This window comes from Ammospiza caudacuta, chromosome 3 (genome assembly GCF_027887145.1).
Source record: "Ammospiza caudacuta isolate bAmmCau1 chromosome 3, bAmmCau1.pri, whole genome shotgun sequence".
Classification (NCBI taxonomy): domain Eukaryota; kingdom Metazoa; phylum Chordata; class Aves; order Passeriformes; family Passerellidae; genus Ammospiza; species Ammospiza caudacuta.
Window position 1 is genome coordinate 24,604,735 of NC_080595.1, and position 24,557 is coordinate 24,629,291.

Sequence of the window (24,557 nt, forward strand, 5' to 3'; positions counted from 1 at the left end):
AGGATCTCTTACCTCCCTTTCTGAGTTTCATTTCTTTGTGTATCACTTTGAATCACCAATGTTACTATTTAGCCAGCTCTGGTTTTTATTCTGCTAAGTACCTACTTTATTTATTATTTGCAAAAACGATTTCTTAACTGACCTCTTTTTCACAATATTATTCTTGCCTCTTTGAAAATGAATTTCTAGGACTACAAGGGTAAGGTCTGTGGGGCAGAGGTGAGGAGTAATGACTATGTTTTGTAATTATTATATCTCTGAGATTGATTTTTTTTTTTTTGCAGGTGTTTAAATGTTTTTCTTATTCATGCAAATCTCAGCCAGAAGTCTAAAATAAAAAACACTGATGTAGAGGGATGAAGATAGGTGGATAGTCCCCTCTGCCTGCACACAGAGCTGTGGTCTGGAAACTGTAGGCACAGTTGCTGCAACCACTGACCTGATAATAAATCCTACTTATTTCACTTGCCTGTAATTAAGGAGTTTACTGTTGCAAACACTGAAGTCTCCAAATGGGGACTGATTCCACCAAATACACTAAGACAATATATTATAGAGGGCACATTTTATATTTACAGCATAATATAAATACTTTATGGTGGTAATAACAGAAAAAGAAAAGTGATTCTCAAAGAGAAAACAGTCTGACTCACTTATTAAACCAATGTAATTTGGAAATACTTCTTTTGTAGCTGATGGTGGCGATGTGTCAATAGAAAATTACCTTTTTTATTTTTTTGGTAGAAAGAACTTAACGAGTGCAAACTTATCCTATCTTTCAAAATCTTTAGATTCCTTATGGAAGTATGGAGTTGCAGATAACTACAATAGAGTTCAGATTGCATGGGATATATGGAGGCTTAGCCCCATGTTTACTGGTGCTTAAAATATATGAAATCAGGCAGTTAAAATGCAGAGACACTGACAAACCATATGGAAGAGAGTTATCAAGAGTTTTCAAGCTATAGAGTTTTTTGTTGTTTCACCCTGTGCCATACACTGCAGCTAAAACGTGGTGAACCTCTTGTGATAAATTGGAGACACAGACTTATGTAATGTATTCAAGGTCAGATTTCATTGTGAAAAAGGAAGAAAAAAGTAACTACTTCTCTAGCCCCTTGGTAATGATATGCCAGCCCAAACAACATATTAAAACAAAAGTGACATTCTCATTGATCATGGTATCTGGTGTACTATTACATTAAATTGCTGTTTAATTCATATGTCTCCAGGTAGTTGCAGTCACTGTCCAAGGAGTCCCCGAGAGTGTTCAGCCACCTGAAGTCAGTGCTCTGAACTCCACAGCATTGCATTTAACCTGGGATGCACCCAAGAAACCAAATGGGATCATCAGAGAGTACCAGATCAGTCAGCTGGGGAGAGGACTTATATACATTGATGCTGCAGGCAGAATGCAGCTCACAGTGTCAGGTAAGGAGGCAAAGCTCTTTGACAGGCTAATGTCCTGTCCTTAAGATATAAGACAGTATTAATATATTAAAAATGCCACTTGTCAGTAACTTTGAAATCCCCTGCACTGTCACAGTTTGGAATGCTTTATCATGACTTTACATATCTTAAATTTATTTTTTTCCAATCTCTTTCATTTCTAGCTGCTGTTTGTTAAAATATTAATAGATTTAATTTCAAAATTTTAAAATAAATCTGTCCAGCTCGACTGAAGATGCATGCTTTGTAGTGTGCTCAAGGACTTAGGTATTCTGTGTAGGCCAGCCATCCCTTCATACAGATTCAAGTTTTTTTTTTTAACATCACTGATGTGCAGCAATGCTGTTGTGAGTGTAGCAGTGTAGGATCGGGAAGGATCCAGTACTTTATGTCTGAGATAATAAAAAGGAAAGGAAGACAGAACAGGAAAGATCCCAAATTCTGTTTATAATATTATATATTGCTTATAGCCTTTTTCTAAATACTTGATGAAAGAAGCTTTAATACACGGATTCTGGGAGAAAGTTTGGCTTGGACCTCAAATGTATTATTTTTTATATATTCAATTTTTACTTATTTTTGAATGTTACACTGAGCCAAAATTCCTCTTAGAATTGCTCCTGTTGAACACAGAGCAGGAACATAAGCATCATGGGATTTTTTTTTTCATTCTTTGACCTCAGGTTGCTCATTAAATTTTTATATCTCACAAATGCATTAATTTTTCCCTAGGTTTTTTGCCCACAAGTAGGAAATTTCAAGATTCCTCTGTTGTACACACCATATGACAGCCAGCCAAAGAGCAGAATTTGACTTAGGGCACATAAATCCTCTAGAGCATAGATGGCACTCTCAAATAGCCCTCAAAGCATGAGTCTGAACAGGGTGGATCCCTTAGTGCTTTAAAAGAGTTTGTCTCTGCTGTAGTCACTCACAGAAGAGCAAGATTGCTGTTCCTCTTTCACAATATCATGCTCAAGTGTGAAATTCATCAATGGTGTATTACTCCTCTCTCCATATTCAGTGCTTCTGGACATGAGATATTAGCCAGAGTTGGTGGTACATGTTTTAGAATTGCTGTGGTAAGTTTACACTGTGAAGAAGGAACATTCCAACAAGGAGTGATTTATCGAGCCCATTGAAAAATATTTCTCATGCTCTGCCAAGGCAGTTATATCTCCATTTTAATGCCAACGATACTTAGCAGTTGGAAGTGAGAGGAAATGAAATTAATTCCTGAGAAACAAGGATCTTTTTTTCTTTTGTGTGCCTGTTTTGTTAAGCCACTGTCCAGTGCGGCCATGTTAAGCCAGGAATGAAATAAGTGATAATTCCTCCCGACAGTCATAATCAAATCTTTTGCTGTTTTCTGCAGGAGCTTCCTTGGGTAATAATGTGGAATTCATGAGTGTGATTTAGCAGTGTGGGTAATTATTGCTCTCTAAATTAAAAGAATACGATAAAAGAATCAAATTCACTTCATACATAATCTCAAATGTTTGAACTGTTTGTCTTATTCCCTGTGGATGTATGTTTCGATTTCCCATTATCCTTGTTTTTTCTTTTTCTTTTTTTTTTTCCTTTCCAAAACTGCCAGCTTTTCCCTGAGCAACAGTTGAACATTAATGAAGCTGTAGCATTAGTATTTGTGGAGACTTTGAATCTCGGGTCTCGCAAATGGCAGACGTGAAGGCGAGCACCTTGCCATGGCACCATTGTCTTGCTGCTTATTTTTAATTACATCAAAGCTTTGAAACATGATCCCACAAATGCTTTGTGGGAATAGTGGTGAATGTGCTCATCATGTGAAATCCATAAATTGCTTATAATCCTCTCAAGATGTTAAAAAAAGCATTAAGTAATTGAAGACAGGAAGTCCTCAGTTAATTATTTAGAGGTGTTATCAATGCTTTAAGCAAACTGAAGCATTTTCTGCTATCTCACCGAGTTGAATGCCACTGGGACCTAGGGGCAGCAGCCATCATCTTCTCATATTCTCTAATGCAAACAGCACATGGCAGCTTGTCAATAAAAGACCTTTTTATATCATTTATTACTGAACACTTCCAGTACCCTGTACAGAACAATTTGGATGACAGTTATGGCATTGTTTCACTTTGTGTTACTACTACTTTACAAATGGGCCTGCTAATGCTTTGCAGTGGGGCCAGGCAGAGGGTAAGACTGAGGAAAATAATTAGGGGAATTGTAAAAGAAAGCCAAGAGTGCCCTCTTCAGCAGCAGCAGGTGGGTTTATAGAAAAGGTTCTTCTCAGCTCCCCCCTTTTAATACACCAAAGTCAATATCCCAAGTAAGAAGCTTTATCAACAATTTTTAGGATCGATCATTTTTAGGTCAAAATCAAAGATAATGAATGTTTATTTTAGTACAAGAAACAATAGTATGAATACTTTATGACTGAATACTTTGAAATTCTTTCATCTGAACATATTTTACATTTCAGGGCGATGAAAAGATATCTGAAAAGATACCAAAGTGTTGTCACTGGTCAGGTCTCTCTCCATATGCAGCAGTGAATCATTAATAATATTTATCTGAAGGAAACTCTTGGGGGTGAGGGGGTTGTGGGAGGCTGTGGTCAGCAATCTGACATCCTCCTGAGTAAAATTCCCACAGCAGGGCCCAGGAGTGTTATCCTGGGAGCTAATTACTGACCTTGCTGGAGCCATACCCACAAATGGAGACAAACAGTATCAGAAGGAATTGATTTACCTAATAGAACAATGCATTCATAAAAAAAAAAAAAAAAAAAAAAAAAAAAAAAAAAACACTGTTCCACAGCCTTTTGGTAAATGACAAATGCTGCAACAATATAATAGACTGCTTAAATTGACCAAAACAAAAAAATTAAAAATTTCCCACAATAATAAACCAAAAAAGGAGGGGAGAAAGATCCTCTAGGGAACAGTCAAGTAGAGACATTAGAAAAGCAAAATATTGCTTATATTTCAATATTATTTTACTAGTTGTTTTTATTATCAATCACATACATAGATTTGCACAGAGATTTCCAAAGCATAAGACAAGGCATCTAATACAAAGCTTTAATAATCTAGATAAAAATCTGCTGTGTGCGACTGCTCCATATATGGCTAGAATTAAAGCTAGAATTAAAGGTTTCAGAATTTCACCAATAAATTTAGTGAAAGCATGTGCTCTTTTTTTAATGCTCATTTTTCTCTTTTGAGTGTAGTTGTAAATGAGTATTGCTTTATTATGCATGTTTCCTTTAAAAGTGAACATGACTCCCTTTAGGGGAATTCAAGTAATTTGTTGCCACAGTAATCTTTTCTATCCTGAAATGTTAAATACTTGGCTTTCCTCCATGCCTCTGCCTCTCTCCAGTCTGCAACTGTCATTTTCTCCCTCCTTACTTTTATACACAGTGTTCATGATTCTCTTCTCTTCTCTTCCAGTTCATGATTAGGTTACAGCAAGGGCTGTCCCACTGAGTCATCTCTTTATTTTCTCTCCTTCACATCTTGTTCAATTTGTTAAGGAGCCTGCATGTCTTCCATTCAGTATTTTACCTTCCTATGTAATTGCTGCTTCTTTTTTCACTCTATTTGTTTGTAATGTATTTTAATTAAAATATCTTGGTGCTAGATGTAAGCAAGGATTTGTTTATAAACAAAGGTCTTGCAGAGGCTTTTTTGTTGCCATTGAGTTGCATTGTTCTTTAAATAACTCCATTTAAATGCAGGAGCTACATCAAAAGTACACTGTTAGGATCACAAAGCCACATCCTTAAAAATTGACCCGTATAATACCTATGAATTGACCTGTATCGTCCTAATTCAGCCACTTCCCCACAAACAATCTACATTACACAGCAGTACAGTCATTTGTCCATAGGGTTACTGCCTTGTTCAGTCCACAGTCGGTGCCTCTTCCAGGGAGGAATAAAAGAAAGCTCCTGTATGGAGAACTGCTGCCTCAGCTTTAGCTGTGTTTAGTGGATTAATTCCTTCTGGGAGTCTCAGCGTGGATGGGCCTAATTGTGCTTCTGCCCAGAGCTCCATTCCCTTTCAAGGAGACAGGAACATGGAGCACAGGGAGGGAGGCAGCTGGGGCAGTGCCAGCGCAGAGGGACAAGGTGGATGGCTGTGGGGCTGGGGGCATGGACTGCCAAAGGCAGTCTGACACCCAGGGCTTTCATATTTGTTCAGCCCGTGGTACTGAGGACGGCACATCTCAGTCTTCCACAGTTTGTCACAACCACCTCTTCTTCATTTTCATTACCTGGCCTGAATTTCCTGAGCTCTCAGAGCTGCAGCTGAAGGCACCAGTTGTGCTTGGATATATAAAGTTTTGCATAACACCAGGTAGCCTGAAAGCCAGGTCCCAGGAATCCCAAATGGCTTCCTGGCAGGTCCAAGGAGATTTTTGGTTCTCTCAGTCTCTTTGAGTCAATATCCTGATTCTGAGAGAGAAAATATTCTCTTTTAGTTTTCTGAGTTTATGTGGTTTTTCATGGAGTTGGTTGGGGGGATTTTTTGTTTTGGTCCTGTTTTAAGACATTTGGAATGCTCAGCAAGTTGGTGTTAATAAAGCATCTGTATACTCTAGGGGTGGACGCTGCGAGAAAAAGTCTCAAATTACAATTAATCAGGCTGTAGACCGCTTGTTGGAGGCAGTTTTAGAAAGCACTGTGCCACAAAGCCTGTGAACAAAAGAGGATCAATTTGTATTGTACAATGTCCTGGCAATGGGATTTCCTAGTTTTTGAGTGTTTAGTTTTGCAATTTTAGTATTTTCAAAGAGATTTTGTGTATAATTTACTTCTTGTTATACTTTTTGTATCCTTTACGTTCAGGAACAGGAACCTTTATGTAATATATTGTGAGGTATTAACAAGGGGGTCCTTGAAAATGTGAGAAAAGGGTTTTCAGTGTTTGTGCCCGGTGATATCTTAAAGATCAATTTTGAGAAATTTCCAAAATAATAGTTTAGCAAAGGTGTTGTGTTGTGGGCTAGGGGGTGCTGTGTGAGGAAGGCTGATCAGCAATTCCAGTTGAGCTCTAAAGTGATCTCACAGTGATCTGCATCTTTAACAATTTAACTAAAAGAAGCCTTTAATAGGTGCACAGAATTGGCTATTCTAAAAGCTCAGTATCTTAGCAAATTGTGAGTACAATTTTATGAGGATCCCTAAAGTCAAATTCTTAAACCACAGGCAACTTGATGTGAAATCTGAAGTCATCAACACACAGCACAAATATGTTTGAAAATTTTCAAGAAAAAGGCAAAGCAATATGTTCTCATCTCATTCAAGGATGTACAGCATAGAAGATTTGAGCTGAAAAAAAAAGTTTTAAAAAAATTACAAGTAACTGAAATTAATATTTAGTAATGAGGGCTTGGTTGTCAGTTCAGCTTCTAACTGCTTTGTAGCGTTTATTGTAAAGTCTTGTATCAAATAGGGGAAAAATAGAGGGGAAATTTAAAAAAAAATTTGGGAAGGTCGTAGTCCTTGGACTTACTTGCAATATAGTAGAAGGTTTCATGTACAAGTGAGTATTTTATTATCTTATTATTGCAAATGTATTAGTAATACATTTTCAAAACATTAAAGGCTATTCAGGTTTTCAAGTCGAAGACTCTAAGCAATTGCACTTTCATGTGTTTTTCTGCATGGCCAGTGTCATCTAAGTTTTTTGATTTAAAGCTGATTCAGGTGTATGAGGGATATCCATAGATCTATTGCAGCATAGACAGACATTCAGTCTGAATTGTTTTGTTTGGTCTTTTAAATCAGTAGAGGATATATGTCTAAATTAGTGAGAATTCACCATTTCAGTATTGTTCACGTGTAATATAAGAATAGTTCATTCTTTATGTTTGCCAAAAATGCTGTAAGTTAACTTTAAGTCCAATAACTTTCTATGCAGAGATATAATTCTTGGAATGATTGATGTCAACATCTCAGCCTAAACTCTGTTTGCTCTTTTTAGGTCTGCAGCCATACACTAATTACAGCTTTGTGCTTATTGCATGCACATCTGCTGGGTGTGCTTCCAGCCAACCACTTTCAGGTCAAACTTTACAAGCTGCTCCTCATGGTAAGGGAGAAAGTCATTCTTACAGAAGTGCAAAGAGATGGTCATACGGGCTTGTATTTTCTGGCGGATTAACAAGGTGCACAACTCCACTGCCATCCATCAAGCTATCATGTAGATATTTACGCAAGGGAATCTGTCTCTTGGAGTTTTTATATCTTACCACATTCTCTTTACTGCATGGCACTGCATTTCTACTTTCTTTTTGTGAAAATTTCCCCAAATTCATCTCTAAATTCATTAGCTTCATTAACAAAGAATTGAAAGATGAATTTTTTTTAAAGCACAAATGAATATGCAGAGACTACTGGGCATATAAATTCAGTAGCCTTTGGCCTCTTTCTCCATTAATCTTTACCTTGTCTAGTTGGTTGCATTTGTTATAGGATAAATACAGAAAGTGTGTTAAATTCTGTCATTCTCCCTGGCAGTGCTTTATGCTTTCATTACTTTGCTGAAAACAGCAACACGAGTATGGGAAAAGAAAAAAAAACACCTTTGAGTTTCTGTCATAAAATTAAAATAGTGTCATTTTGATTTTAATAGGGGTATGGCCAAAACCTCATCATATCATAGTCAGCTCAACAGAAGTGGAAACGTACTGGAGTGAACCAGAGGAACCCAACGGGCTCATTACTCATTATCGATTATTCCGTGATGGAGAACAGATTTTCCTGGGTGGCAGTACAGACCTGAATTTCACAGATGTTAACCTGCAGCCTAACAGTAGGTAAGGCATGTTAACGAGCTCTGGTAACAGGTGAAAGACCTTGAAAGACATAGGTACTTGTGTTAGTGAAATGTACAAAATATAACTTATTGTGAACAAAGGAAAATTCTCTTGAAATATTACTTTATTACTCAAAATTGGTAGAACACTTTTGCTAGTCTTTCAAAAGTTAAAAAGACATTAATCAAAGGACTTCTAATTTTTTTTTTTTTTTTTTGAGAATAGGTCATTCTGATTCAAAGAAGCAAAGCTTTCTTTTTTATTTTATTGGATGGTTTGTTGGTAGCTCAATGATAGGTATTTTTGCATCATGCAATATACTCTGAAAAATGCCAGGTTTTATATGACAAACATCACTGCACATGGTATATGATGTTCCAGTGCATGCTGAACATACAGGTTCAAAAGTGACTGCTGATATTTTTATAGAAGTAATTCTGAAATTAGTTTTGACACTTTTTGAGTCAATACTTCTCTTGCTTATGTAAGCTGATTTGAATTTTAGTATTAGTATTTAGTACTAGTATTTGAGTTTTGGTATCTTGATTTTATGGTAATTATTGTTCTAAGTATTATTATTTTGGTATCTTTGATTTTATGGTTATTATTCTAAGTTACTTTTCTCACATTAGAAAAACTTGAATGTGAAAATCTTCACTAATGCAGTATTTGTAATACTCATTGTATTCACTTTAAATTGGTGAAAATGGAAATGTTCTGTTGCTGATATGCCTAAAGCTTCTAACTGCAGTGTCCACTGATCTTTTTGTGTTTGTGCAGATATGTTTACCAGCTGGAAGCCAGCACTTGGGGCGGCAGCAACACTAGTGATAAATATGTTATACAAACACCAGCAGGAACACCAGAGAAAATTCATGTCCCATATAATGTCACAGTCATTGATGCATATTCTATATTTCTAGCTTGGGATGTGCCAGGTAAAAATGTACTTCTATGTAGTACTTTGTAGCAAAATGAAAGGATTGAAAAATTAGTATATCCAGGTAGGCAGCTGAATCATTCTGATATTTTTATTCTTTGTATTTAGTTTTAGTGATTTAAATACCCAGTATCTAAAGCTGTTGTGTCCTAGAGACACATTATTTTAATAATATTGATCTAGATACTTGACATCAGTATTGTGAGGTTTAGCTGAGCAAAGCCCTGTGTGTTTTGATATTATGAACTACTACTGAGTGCAAATATTAATGAAAAAAACAACAACAAAAAAGAGTTTTCTCTTCTGTTCATACTAACCTGAGTTATCATGCAGTTCCACTGCAGTATGGTGGATCAGCAAAGGCCCAGAAGTGTTTTTCCTGTAGTTACTCTTCTCCTGAACTTGATCAGGTGACATCCACCTGCTATAAAGCTGGGCTAACAAGGAATAATTTATTTATAGAATCTTTTTGTAAGAGCAACTATGCGATGCTTCATCAATATAGATCATAGCTTAAGTGATTGTAGCACATTACTGATGTTATAAAAATTATGTGTTATAAAAATTATGTGCTGTATTTATTGTGGGACAATGAGAGCCTTGTAATGAACAATCTTTTTTCCACTGTACTTCATTTCCAAAAAAGGTGTTTTCTAGTTTTTAGATACTGAGGTTTTTTTCATTAAAATTTCCTCATTTTTAGAAACTTCAGATGTTTGAGTATTGCAATAATAGCCATATGTGTTTTATCAGTGAATTCATGGGAGTTTTTAATATCTCTTGTTCTTAATTATTTAAGATGTTCTATCCTTGCTTAGCAAGGGACAATTGGCATTAAAAATAAAGGCACCTAGAAAATGCATTCTGCCTTCAAGACTGGGATTGCAAGTATTGTGGCAGTGTTTAGCGGTGTTCACCCTACCCATTTAAGCAATGATTAATAAATCTATAATACCCTGAGCTGTCAATCTTTTAGTTTTCAGGAGCACAAAATCCATTATAGAAATGCTATAATATATGAAAAAGATTAAAATCTTAAATTAAACTTTTCCCCCTACTGCCTGGAAGGATTTAGAACCCTGCAGAAGGCAGGTGAATTCAAATGGCATATAATCTACCGTTGGTTTTATTGGAAAGTGACTCATGCTGTATTATAGTTTTGATAATAAATATAATTTAAGGTACAAAATATTCAGCAACATTATAAATAGATTTAAAACATAAGAATGTATTGGAATGCATGGGCTGTGAAGAGTGGGGTGTTTCCCAGAAAAGCTTGTCCTTGTTCTAGACCTTTTCCAGCTGCTTAAATTCCTGTTACTCACAGTAGGTTACAAGCCTGCAAGGAGAACCAGGCTCTGTGTAGTACATTTAATTATGTTGCAATCAAGATTATGCATACAAAGGTTTGTCTGTTCCTGAAACCACAGAATCAGAGGGATGAGGAGGAGGCTGGACATCATGGATCTGCAGAAGTTGCAGGTTTCATGTATTCACACATCTGTAGAAATCATTCTCCTTAGATGGGAAAGGAACGTGTCCTTCTTTTCAGACATTGGGACACACCTTGAACACTTATCTCACTTCTGTGGATATTTGATAACTTCTTTGCCTTCTAATTGTGGGGCTAATTATTTAGGTTTTTAAATATGAAGAAGGGATTTTCATACTGTGCTTCTGTTGGGTATTGTCCTGGCTTCAGGTAGAACAGGGTTCATTTTCTTCCTAGTTAAGAAAAAGACAGGAAAGCAAGTCTTGCTGTTCCTTTTGATATAGCACTTCAGGGCAACTAGCTGATCTTATAAGAATGAGGAGTACTAACAGCAGAGAAATGTTACTGAGTGTTACTGAAAGCTACAATGCTATTAAGGCTGCTGAAACCTGTGGGCAGAAGCATAGTTCTATGCAGAAGCTAGAAAATTAATTATTGACCCTTCATAATCCTGCTTTGTGCTCAGTCTGAGGTCCTTTGTGCTTCTAGAGTTATTTTTTCTTAAGAGTAAGACTGCAGAGGATGCAGGTGGAGATTTATTTTGGAAGTTCTGATCTTCTGGAATAGCATAGATCCCATTAACATGTCCTGTCATACAGGTGTTTGGGGTCACAATCATCCCCAGCTTGGTAGGATTAGCATAAAGTGTCTACTACTTCTTATCCTTATTTATGTCCATGTGCATAGAGTAACTATTTTTCTTTTTCTGATCTATTGCCTTTCTGTGCATAAATCCTTGTCTCACAGTAGGCTGCATTGAGGCAATATAGGTTTTCCTTATAAACTGAGAATGCATCTTTTTTTATAAGGATTGTCAGGCTTGGCAGTTGCTCTTGGACAAAACTGTTCTTTTCACTGCTGTAGACTTGATGTCAAAAAAGTGCTTTTAATTAACAAAGTTTTGATGAGAATGTACTTGTTCATAGTGTCTTCCTGTCTGTGGATATCAGGGCTGTTTTGGCATTCTGTCTTAGCTGCTGTAATAAATTTGGATCAAATAATCACCCTCAGGATTAATTATGGACACATTGTATTACAAAGACCTTCCTTTTGGATGGTTTAATTATAACATTCCAGCATCTGTAATATATCTAGGTCTTATGACTTTATAGATATGTAGCATTTCAAAACTCCTGACTTAGCTAAAGAGCAAGGTGGCCCAATAGTTGTTAAAGTGATGGATTCAGGAAAAAATGCTTGACACACCTCACTCACTGTGGAAAATAGGGCTTTATTTTCTAAAATAGGTATTCCATTATCTTCCTCAGAGCACAGACCTCAGAGGTATGGTACATTTCACTGATATGCTAAGGAAGGATATGTTACAATTATTATGGAACAACTCTTAGTGCCATGGATAGAGCAGAAAGCCAAATGGAAAAAACTCCACCGTGATTTCCCCCATAAATGTTATTGATAGGTAGGCAGGTATCCATCCTGCATTCCAGCTCATTGGCAGCCCCACTGCTCCTCACTGGGGATCTGATTCTTGTGATTGTTGTGGCTGGTGGTGACTTGAAAGCTGAATGTGCTCGAAATAGGATCCTGTCCTCTGCTCCTAGGATACTGGTTCATATATTAAAGATCATCTGGGTTAAAATATTTTCTTCTTCGTCATTTTATAACACTTTATCCACCTCCAGGTTTGCTTTCAGTTAGAATGACAGTTATTTGAAATCTGGATTCTTACTTTATTCTTCTTGGGATCAAACATGGCATTGAATACCATGTATTTGTCACAGCTTCCCCAACTAACTTGGTTTCTTGTGGTCTAGAAAATGGAACTTTTGATAAGCCATTGTCACAGGCTCTCATTTTTGGTTTTTTTGAGTAAATTATTGTTTGCTCCACCTCTCTGTAGGATAGGTTTTCAAGTTGAATATCCAAAGATTTGCGTCTTGCAAACAGTCAGCATCCCCAGCTGTTACTGTTTTCAGAGTCTTGGTGGGAATACTTGATGCAACCAGACTGAGACATCTGGATATTTGAAGCATAATGTAAATAGTTAATATCAGGAAGCCAAATAGATTGTTTTGTTTCGTGAATTTAAATATTAAAATATAACTTTAAAATAGATAATGTTTCAGTATTTGTTTCCTATAAGTGAAAAAGTTTTAGTTATTTTGCTTTAATTGTGATGTGATTTCACATCATAGTAAAGTAATTTTCAGCAATTAACTTCAAACAGATTCTGGCTGACCAGTCTATAAGTCTGTGCCTTTTTATCCCAAGTTTTAAGCATCCTGTGCTGCAAATTCTGTTTTTGACCTATCCTAGTTTTGAAGTACACAGAGCCGTCAAACCTAATTTGCAGAGTTTTGCACAGAATTGTCCATTAAATGTTATCCAAATATGCCCAGAAAAACCCAGGGTTTCATTTGATTGATTTGTCCCATTGCAAAATATGCACCTGCTGTGAAATGAAGTCACAGAGAAAAAAAAAGTGGAATAATTTAACTTTTTTATTTGTAAAGATAATCAGGGTTTTTCTGATTACATCTTAACTTCATAAATGTTAAATAACCTATCAGCATCTAGTTGTTGTAAATTATGAAAAAGAGTATTGCTGGGAATATTAACCAACTAAATCCTTGTTCTTTAGTGAACATGAAAATGTGTTATGGCAGGTTGTCATTGTGCTCATGGTAACTTTGACACCAAATAACAAAACTGCCATTTGCATTTAGGGTAAATTGGTTCACTTGTGCTTTTACGGTTCCTTTTATTCTGACATAAATTTATGAACTCTGGAACTAACCAAGTCGTGTGGTTTCCCAGATGACTTTAACAAATATGCCCATTTCATTTCCTTCAGTCATCAGAGCACACGAGGTAGTGGTTTCAGACTGGCTGCAGATGCTGAAGGCTGTTCTGAGCAAAAGGGGTTTTTTACAAGATTCTGTGTTGTAAGAATATATATTACAATTTTTCAGATTAGGAAGTGATCCTTTGATCTTTATAGTCAATGAATTTGATCAAAGTGTAGAAAGATTCCATTGGACATTGGAATTTTTCAGGATGCTTATGTGATTTTATTTAAAATTTCATTTTCTCTTCTTGAGAATATTTTTTCTCCTGAGCATATTTACTATTGGTTTCATTCCTAATATAGTGCAAAATTTATCAGAATTTTAAGATTTAGTGTTTCAGGTGTGAGTTTTTTTTAATAATTTGTGATATGGACTGAACACTGTCCAACATTGTTGGATAGGTCATTTATTTTGAAATAGGCGTCCTTTGCTGCATACTGATGGCTGGATTCAGCTGTCCTTGTTTGTATTTAATCTTCCTTGGGAAATCAAGCATTCTGAATAGTTTCAATTTCAAAGGTTTCTAGTGATTTTTGCCTAGAATAAATGCCCTGATGAGATGCAAAAAACTGAATTATATCACTCTCATAAAGGAATGGGTTTTTCTAGCTGAAATGTCTGGTCAGTTTTCAGGAGTGGAAAAGAAGGGGACCTTAACTAGGAGATTAAATAAAGGTTTCTATTGGTGTGCTCTGTACCATTTCAAACTCTTTCAGATATTCTATTGTATACTTTATAGACCCTCCAATTATAGTGTGGAAATACTACTACTACTAATAATAGTAGTAATAATTATTATTTTTCTTTAATACTACATTTTTAATTACTTTAAAAATTTTACACTACAAACTCAAGTGCACTCTTCTGGAGCATTTTGTCTTCCATATATGAGGCAAAAAATAATTTTCTTTGAGGCAAAACTAGTCTACCTCAAGATCATCTCTCAGAGGTTTACTCTGTACCATCGTCCTTGATTTAGAAAGTTGTACTTCTGTTATTCCATTCCTAATGATTTTATCTTGGTATTTTTCTTGTAACTTTTACACTGAAGAAGGAAAATTTTACAGAGGAATTTCTGCTTTTTTTGTCTCCTTTTCCCTTCACCTCTTCCAACAGTTCCTAACAACATCTTTGTTCTTCCTGTAAGCTGAGCAGTTGAATAAGATTGAAGTCATGGCTCTACTTCAGGGCTATTTTTCAGCTTTTTAGTGTAATGGCATTTTCTCTGTCTAGCATCAAGTCAGGCAGCTGCATGTTATTTCTTTGGGATTTTTATATTCTCTTTTTCTTATGAGAATTGTAAAAACATGGTGTTTCAAAGATTTTTCTGATCTTTCAAAGTACATCAGTTGTTCATAGTACCAGGACTAAACTTGAAATCTCTGATTTCTTGCAAACTTATGGTTTTTAGTTATACATATTCACATACATACTTAGCTAAAAAAAAACCCCATCTAACAGATGCACAGCAGTGGAAAAAAATGCTCTTTGTAGCTTCAGCGTAGTAGTATCAACGTAGATGCTTTATCAGAAAAGGGCCAAAATTGTAATTAGGAGGAAAGCTGAGTTGTTTTCCAAAGTTAAAAAAGGAAGGAATCTCAAGGTCTGGACAAGTCTCAGAACTGCTCACAGGCATCTGGTCCTTGTTGCAAGTCACAAAGACATCTCTGTGACATCTAAAGTAGGTGTTGTGTTGAAAGAGAAATGTGATTTTACTGATCAGATATATCTTGACTCATCTCAGAAATGAACCTTGTCTGGTCTGTACTCCGTCCTTTCTTAAGGCTGTTCCTTATGTGACTGCAGAATGAAGGAAACACACTTCAAACAAACTCTTCTTTGGTTGTTCTCTTGGTTTTATGAAACTGCTGCTGTCTGCACAGACCAGTCAACAGTGGACAAAAATTAAAAAACCTAGAGCCTATTTCCTAAAAATATATTACTGCTCAAGGGAACCAAAAACCAAACAAAACCACCAAACAATCAAACAGAACTCTTAGAGATGTCATGTGGAAGAAATGAGAAGATCCAGGAACATCTGCCTATTGTTCTAAAGGGATGGTATATGGCTTAGCTTGTAATCTTCTGAAGGAATTGAGTTTTTCAAGAGATCTGGAAAATTAAGAACTGACAGCATGGGGATGGGAATAGATGGGGAAAATGTTTGAATTCAAATACTAAAAAATGAAGGGGTTTTTTTAACAAAAACTGAAGAGTTTGTTTTTACATCATTTAAAATTATATGTTTCTTGTATTCAAATACTAAAAGATGAAAGGGGTTTTTTTTAACAAAAACTGAAGAGTTTGTTTGTACATCATTTAAAATTATATGTTTCTTGGCTCGAGCTATTGTATTGTACTCCACTGGTGAAGCGGGCTAAGAACCTACACTCAGCCACTGCTGTTGGGCTAAAAAGGCACAATTTGCTGAATGGTTGCAATTCACTTGTTTGATCATATGACTATTCAAACATTAGTAGCTGTTACTCCTCCAAAATACAAAATACAAAATACCAAGTCATAAGGTCGGTCTTCCCAGAAGTGGCAATTGCAAAACAGGCATTGACTGAACTGAATTTTGATTCTTACCTAAGAACCATAATGTCTGTCTTCCACTTGCAATCTGCAGATGGATCTGTTTCAGTTTATATTTAAATGATTGTAGTTTTCAAAGGAGCAGTAGGGAAAACCTCCAGAGGGGGCTTACGTTTAAAATTGCATGTGATGAATTGGCTCTTTGAAGTTGTCCTGCACTGTTGTTAGTGTTTCAGATAATCACTGGCTCCTCTCTGTTTCACAACAGGGATATTCGTTGTCAATGTGCCTTTGGAATACAACATCCTGCTAAATGCGAGCAGTCCCACTCTGCTGGTGAAGCCGGTGGGACGCGCACATTTTGCCTTTGTCGATGGCCTGGATCCCTACACCCTGTATGAGATAAGAATACAAGCATGCCAGAGTGGTAAGGCAATTTAAAACACTCATCTGTGGTGCTGGAAGGGATTTTGCAGGTAGATGCAACTCTGCAAAACAGATGAAATTCTTTACATTGGAGTCAAATGTTTGCCTAGTAAAAAGAAGGCCTAGCACTGAATGAAGCATTAAATATTTCTCCATGTATCACGTGTGTACTTCTCCATGTATCATGAATATATCAAATGGAGGTTTAAAATATGTATTTTAGATTATATGTGCCACTTTATTAAAGGCTCTTCACAGGCAGCTTAAAGATCTTTGAAAAAGGATGTACAGAACTGAATCAGTTCTGTAATTACTCACCAACAAGAAGTGATGATCATAAAGACAGGAGAGAAGAGCCCGAAAATTAGAAATTCCCTGTCTTTGATGGAAATTTTCAAAAACTTATTGAGATAAGTATTTCTAAAATGACAATTTTGAACCAATTTGCCCCTCACTCACACTGCTCTAAATCAGGAGTAATTCATCAGTAGAGTTGTGGTAATTTAAATGAGTATTTAACAATGAAATGAGGTGAAATGAGAATTTCCACCAGCAGCTTCTTTACTTGACATTCATTTGATTATAATGTATGCTTTGTTGAGGAAAAAAGTCTTATCCCTACACAAATGTCTGTTTCTGTAGGTGGGTGTGGTGTGGGTGGTCAGACATATGCAAGAACTGCTGAAGCACCTCCCAGAGAACTGAGCCCACCTGTTGTTAAAGCAATTGGACCTGCACTCATAGAAGTGAAATGGGCACCACCCAGGAAACCAAATGGCATCATTACTAACTACTTTATCTACAGGTAAATGCGCTTATCACCTCAGATTCTTAGTCCTACTTAACAGTTCCTTTCTTTATTCTTTGATGTTTTGGGAGGTGAAAAAAAGTGTAGAAGTATATTTGAAACAATATGTATATATTACCTTTCAAATGCTAAGGTAAGAAGCTGATCCATGAATGGCCATGTTAGGAATAGGAACTCAAACAAGAATCATCTTCCTGAACTACAAATGACAAAAAAGCATGTGGAAGTACGTTTTAAAATTCAAAGGAACAAAAAAAAATCTTAGGAAAAGTTTGTAGGATAGATACTTGTACTGTGCTTACCAGGGCCACTAGGTACAAACTTCACTTTTCTCTGACAGACAGTTGAGAATTTTGTAATAGAAAGAGGAGTAATTCACCAATTCTGAGACTTTCAAGAGCAGAAAAAGGTTTCTAAAACAGATCAATTTTCCAGGATAAATTATGTTCATACGTAAGTAAGCCGGACAGTGATTACAGTGCATCTGTTTATGTACCTTGGTGTTTGTATTCATCTGCCCTGTGTAGGTTGTTGCCTGATGCTTTCTCACTTGCTATGAGGAGTTTCCTAAGCCCTGTGTGAGGATTTTTCTGTACAGATAGCAATGTTCTGGGCAGTATGAAACTAGCAGAGCACTGATCTCTGCTGTGCCTGTTGAGCCTTTGTTAAAAGCTCACTGCAGCGACCTTCTTGAATGGCTTCAGAAGTCAGAGAATATAAAACTCGAGCTATATATTTGAGGGATTTAAACTCTAAAGTTCCTGGGTTTTCCAATTCTTAAGTATGTGTGGCAAAGACATGCTGGGTTGATCCTAACTTCCCACAAAGAGTTTGGGACTTTTTTATTATATTAGAGGTGTGACTGAGAAGACAGGAAATCCAATTACCTTTTGGAATCCTCGGTGATAATTAATATAAATTCATTCAAAGACGTTAGTGGTCTCTAAAAATTCCTGCTGTCTTGAAATACCCTTTTGTTTGCCTTTTTTTAATTGTCTGATCAAAACCCCAAGTCCCTCCCCTGCATAAAGAGGAATAAAGTGTATGTTATAGCCCAAGACATGTCTTCACTCTGTTGGTTTTGTAAATAAAGCTGATGATTACTGCTGCTATTCCATGGCAACCATAGAAAGGGAAAACAGGAAATATAATGCAGAAAGCCTACTTCAGTGAAAAATACTGTAAATTGAATTTGACAGCATTTGATGGCATTTGATTATTCTAGTCACAGCCAAACAATGATATAAAGAGTAATATGAAACAGAATGTGTTACTGCCTAGCAGACTCAAAAGCAATAAACCTTCCTCCAATGTGACACAATCACTTCACAATCATAATTGTAGCCTGTTTGATACCTCTGAGTACAGCAGAAGGGCACTGACTGACATAGATACATTTTGTTTTTTATTTAAAGTGAAATGAAAATGGCGCACTGGGGCTCCAGATACAATCGGTATATTCACCTACATAGGCATGAATCACTTGGCAGTTATTTCAGCTGAAGTTTAAATGTGCTTAGACAACAACAATATCAAATCTTTCTAAGATAGCTGCAAAAAAATCAGAAATGGGATGTAAGCACATAGTTCTTTTTCATTTTGTAGCCACACATGGCCTTACATTGTTATAGCAGCAAGACTGCAGTATTTCTATGGGAGGTTATGGAATGTAATTTCTTCTTCAGTGTGTGCCTCTTCCTTACTGCATCACCACCAAAATAAATTCATTTAACTCAAAACCTGGGATGCTTGGGGACCTAGTGTGTGTGTGCAGATCTCTGCATTAAAGTGGCAGGTCTCATGCTTTCCTCTAGCATCATAAAACTACTCCCAAGTTTGCAGCCATTTTGCTAGAAACCAAAAATTTAAATGTTATTTTATAATAGAGGAGATGGTGATAGTTTCTTTGATTATTAAAGTGTCTTTAAACACAGATCTGAGGCTTTTAAACTTTTCTAACAAGGACCACAACTTAGAAGAGTTTATGAACAAGAAAAGATCTGGTTCATGAGATAATCATCTAATCTTGTTCTGTTCCAATTCGTCATGACATAACATTGCTCTGCCAACCTCATAAGTTGCTACTCTGAAAAAAAATATTATGAAAATAGATTATATATATATTTGTTGCTGCATTTTAGTAAGTTGTAGGTCACATGAGCTAATGGTACTGCTTTCTGTTGATTAATAGGATGCACTGTATAGGAGACACATGACGTGGCCCTTACAGACATAATGCCTGTAAAAGTAGAAGTATTTTGGTTGGTTACTTCCTTAAGGGAGTGTCTGAATTTTTTTGTCAAACTGTCTATGTCCTGCCCAATAAGATTATATTATTTAGTGTACATTTGTGAGATTGAAATGTAGCTCTCATTAGCTAAGCAGTCGTGGTGGTGAAAATGTAGCAGAAAAATCAAAAGGCAATTTAAGACAGAAGACATGTCTCACTGGCTGTCGTAACTTGCAGTGGAGAGGCTTCCAGACTGACTCTTTATGATTAATTCATTGCTTAATTGTATACCCTTAACCATGAGTTGTACCCAAGACAGCGTCCAAGGAACATATGTTACAGGATGGTTTAATGTAGGAATCCCTATGGATGGTTATGTCATTGAATATGAGAACTCCTGAAGGCATTTATTTATACCTGTAATTGATCTAATACCCAATATAAACTAGTATATTACATGCAATAACTTCAAATTCCTTCTATTCTTTTTTTTTTTTTTTGCATCGAAACTCATGTTTTTAAAAAAATACCCCAAATTATGAAAGCTACATTAGTGTAGATTGGTTGAATACAAATGTAAGTAAGGTTTCTTTTTTTAATTAAATGTGAAACTGCAGAGGGGGAGCATTGCTAATATGTTGCATTGTTCCCCCACATTTGACAACGTGATTCCCTGATTGTTTGAATTTTACCCCAAGACTTGTCAGCGTTCCTAAAATTAACTCACTGTTAAGGAAAGCAGCACGCTCTGCTAAAACATGTAATTTGGTTGTATGGTGAAAGGTAAACATGTGAGGAATAATTCTGGTTTGACCCTGGAGACCTGGGGGATTCGCCGCTGCCGCGCACGCAGGGAAGCTGAGGGGCGAGCGCTGCAGTCGGCGTTGCTGCAGCACAGCTCTGGAGTTATCTGTCACAAAGGAGATTATATCCTCCTTCTTGTGTCATCTGCCTCAGATTGGCACTGGGGCAGGGAGAATTTGCCCTTATAAAAATAACTATCTGAACATCTTCAAAATGAATATAAGCAGCAAATCAGACTATGCAGATGAAGAGACGGCTTCCAGCTCCTGGAAATGTTATTCTCTCCTTTGCAGCTCATTGTACACAAGAAATACTTCCAGTTAAATGAGCAGCTGAATCTTAAATCTTAAAACGATTGAAATGATTACAGATTGTTCAACCACTTCTGTTCAAAGTTTATTCATACATGAAGATATTCTGGTTTTTAGGACTACAGATGGAACCATTTACCTAACCATAAGTTTCATTCATTAAATATTCAGCAGTAATAAGATCTAAATACTTAACCAGGCTACATTGTACAGCTTTGCTTGTGAATCAGCTTACAGTTGGTGGCATATTTGATCATTCAGCGTGAAAAAAACTGTTTATCACAGAGTGTAGAATATTTATAAAACATAAATTTATATATTTATTTGAGTCCCATACTGTTTGGTCAGCAAGACACATTAAATGTGACTTTCTTGCATTAAAATGTACTCTCTTTTCCCTTATTTACAGAGATTTTTTTAGACATGTTTTTTGGTACACAGAAAAAAGACTATATTTTTAGGTGCAGGAGAAAGATGTAGTAATGATTCACCTTTCAAAATTATGTGTCTTGCATTACGTCAGTGAACAGCATCCAAGGGAGAGGTCTGCAGGAGGCTTAACTTGCCATTATAATAGAGCATGGGCAATTGTATCAAAAACTGTTGCTGGATTTTTGGAGACAATGGGAAATTTTGGACCCTGAATTTTACAGACAGACCAAGAATTTCTAGGGAATCTTTCCTGCTTCTTCTATCTGCCAGTCTTTGCCCAGTTTTGCCAACCAACCCTCAGTATCGACATATCTTACAATTTGCCTGTTTCACTATGACAGAGATATTGTACCTCAACACTCTTTTTTTTTTTTTTAATCACACTTTAACATATCCAGTGTTAAACATAACAGTGTCCATATAATCTGCTTATCTCAGAATTTAGCAAAACTTATTCAGTTTCGTATGAGAAAATAATGTCTTCGTTCCTGCCTTATATATGCATATACACAAAGGATGAATAAACAGCTGTGTACACACTTGCATTCATTATGTTATTCATATTTGCATGCTAATACCTGGGAATATATTATTATAAGCAGCTAATATTATCAGTTTTAAAAAATCAATGCTTTTTTATTATTACATTTATTCCTGGTTTGACCTACAAGATAAAATCCTACAGCATTCTTTGAAACACAGATTTTTCTCTTGCCAAATAAATGTTCTTCAACTTCTGGTGTGTGTGTAGTGATGATGACACCCAGTAGCCAGACAAACCAATTTTACTTCTGCAAATTTGCCCTACTTGCAATAAAAGTGGCAGATAATGTAATTTGGATTTTTGTTATTGGCATGGAAGGGTGAAAGTGCTTTTATGTTCTGCAAAAGCCAAGGTTCCTGTGAAGAGTAGGGGAAATACTTAAATTCATGTGCAGTACAGCCCAACCATCACTGAGATTTATCACACTGTTTAAATGTAACCAACTTAATTTCACACAAACATTTCTATGCCAAGTGAAAGAATTGATTTGATAACTCTGTTTTGAAGATGAGTACTCAGCTTATTAAAACTGCTGTAAATTATATAGAAGAAGGGGGCATATTACAAAGGGGCTGAGGATCATCTGTAATCTCTGGTACTCAGGATAACACCAGGTCCAAGGCAAGCATATCTGCAGTAGTAATGCTATATATATATGTAAGTGTGTGTCTATGTATACATATATGTACATATGCACAAAAAGAAAAACCCATTGTGCCAAAAACCAATAAAGTGAATTTTCTTCATGTATCTTAGGTTTGCATTTTTAAAGAAAAACAGTGTTGGAAAAAAGGTGTTGTTTATTGCAAAAAACATTATGTGTGATATTTTAATGAGGTTTGGTGGTGGAGCTGCAAATTTAGCTAAGTTTATGCACAAGGGATTACTTATTCAATTTGCAAGAAACAATGGGATATTTAGTGTGAGAAAATCAGATTTTGAAAGTGCACAGCTTTAGTTTTGAGGGCACGATAGAATACTTATCCCTTATTCTCTAGATAACATTTTTCTCCAGTAAGTTGGTCACAATTTTTCAATAAATTAGGGATTCTGAGGTAAGTACCTCAGTAAATAAATTGATTTTCAGAAATGCTGAAAACTTGCACCCATATTTCAATTTAAGTTATTGCTCAGCAAATAGAGATAGATTTAAAATTTCATGTTCTAAGTTCTGAAAGTCTCATTTGTGGTGTGTTCTATCCTAGAAGGACAACATGCTGTTGTGTTGCTGCTCTGCTGCCCTGGACCATGACAGCACACTTGTTTGCCATGTTTTATAGTATTTTTCTAGATAAAGGAGAATCACTGATTGCCTCAAAAATCTCTTCTTCACTACTCAGAACCTAACACAAATTCAGGGAAATGCTTTTAAGATGCAAAGATAGGTAGTCTGTTCTTTGTGCATGTGTAATGTGAAATAATTTCTGTATTTTTCTGAGATACAAGCTGAACTTGGAACTTTAGGATTAACTATTATGTGACTGGTGAAGCAGTTTACTATTTTAAACACACTGGTTTTGGTTTAATTCCAGACGTCCTGTGGGCAGTCAAGAAGAGCTGCTTTTGTTCATCTGGACTGAAGGACCTTTGGAATTCATTGATGCTTCCGATGCTCTCCAGCCTTTTACCCTCTATGAGTACCGTGCTAGATCTCAAAATTCCGTGGGCTCTGTGGACAGCTTGTGGGCTTCAGCCCAGACTCTGGAAGCTTCCCCCTGGGGCATGGGAGCCCCCTGGGCACAAGCCACGAGCGCGTACTCGGTGCGGCTGAACTGGAGCCAGCCGCTCTCCCCCAACGGGCTCATCTCTCTGTACCGAGTGGTCTACCAAGAAAAGCACAGCGATCCGACCCTCAGCAGCCCAGCTGTCACAGCTCTCACTGTAATGGTAAGAACTGGGCCACAAAAACAGTTTTAAGATGTTTCACTCTGCTTTGATCTCTGTTGCATTTTAAACTCTCCCTTAACCCTGGTTAGAAAAGCGAGGTTTCCAGTTACCTGGTGTTTTGTTGGCTTAAGTTTTGTGTTTGGCCCAACACAGACTGAAACATTTCATGCTAACATTGGATTTCTGGTAGAGGCAAGTAGATTACTCAAAAGCATGTATGTGTCATGCATTTGTCAGCCTTGCTCTGAAAATACCATCCTGAACTTTTTGTCTGATTGACAAAATAGTTTCACAGTACCTGCACAAAGAACAGCAATATCACTCCTCCTTGTATAGAATTAATTTTTTATTTCAGTTGGAATCATAAAGTGAATGAATTAATTAGTAATTACATAGTTCATATATGCAACCCATTTGCATGTTTCCCTCATAATTCATCAGTAATAAGAGCAGTTCTACTTTTATTTCCAATTCATTCACTTACATTGGAATGTTACTTTTCCCTGCTGATCTGTCTTTCCCTTAGCTTTCTTTTCATGTTTCTATTCAGTATGTGAAAGGACAGATTTAGAAAAACACATTGTTTTGTGAACTGACTAACAACATTGTGTAAACCAGTGACAGAAATGGTTGTGTTTTGTGCATTTACCACAAATGCACAAATGTTCCTCCCCCCTGTATATTGCATTCTAGTCTTTCTATAGCAAGACAGTTTATAAATTATTGGACTGAACTGTTGTGTATTAGGACAGCTTGTGTACTTTATTGTCTTCTGAAAAGAAATTTTAAAAGTTTAAGGAGGTTGTAATAAAGTTTGGTTTCCTCAGCAGTGCCACCTCAAGTTCATAAACCTAGAATCTCCGTAGTCCATGGTATTTTTGAATAACACCAGAAATCCCCTAAATTCTTTATTATCCCAATTTTGAAGTATGTGGTTGGCAATTCAAATAAGATCCCAAAACGCTTTCTCTGGAATACTCAGTAGTAACCTTTGAGTAACCTCCTCAGCCAAATCTCCACATGACACAGTGGAAGAAGTTTCCAGCTTGCTAATCTTACATACCCTTGATCATAGAGTT

At 36.4% G+C, this 24,557-nt stretch overlaps 1 protein-coding gene across 1 annotated transcript in view; it reads left to right on the forward strand.

Annotated features, from left to right (window-relative positions):
- The window catches only part of USH2A (usherin), a 372,150-nt gene that overhangs the window by 292,458 nt on the left and 55,135 nt on the right, over positions 1 to 24,557 (forward strand). Inside the window, exons 54-60 of the mRNA XM_058801041.1 lie at positions 1,233 to 1,431; positions 7,425 to 7,532; positions 8,076 to 8,259; positions 9,040 to 9,197; positions 16,305 to 16,463; positions 17,105 to 17,267; positions 23,124 to 23,478. Coding sequence (XP_058657024.1) covers positions 1,233 to 1,431; positions 7,425 to 7,532; positions 8,076 to 8,259; positions 9,040 to 9,197; positions 16,305 to 16,463; positions 17,105 to 17,267; positions 23,124 to 23,478 — 1,326 coding nt within the window. The remainder of the gene's footprint in view (positions 1 to 1,232; positions 1,432 to 7,424; positions 7,533 to 8,075; positions 8,260 to 9,039; positions 9,198 to 16,304; positions 16,464 to 17,104; positions 17,268 to 23,123; positions 23,479 to 24,557) is intronic.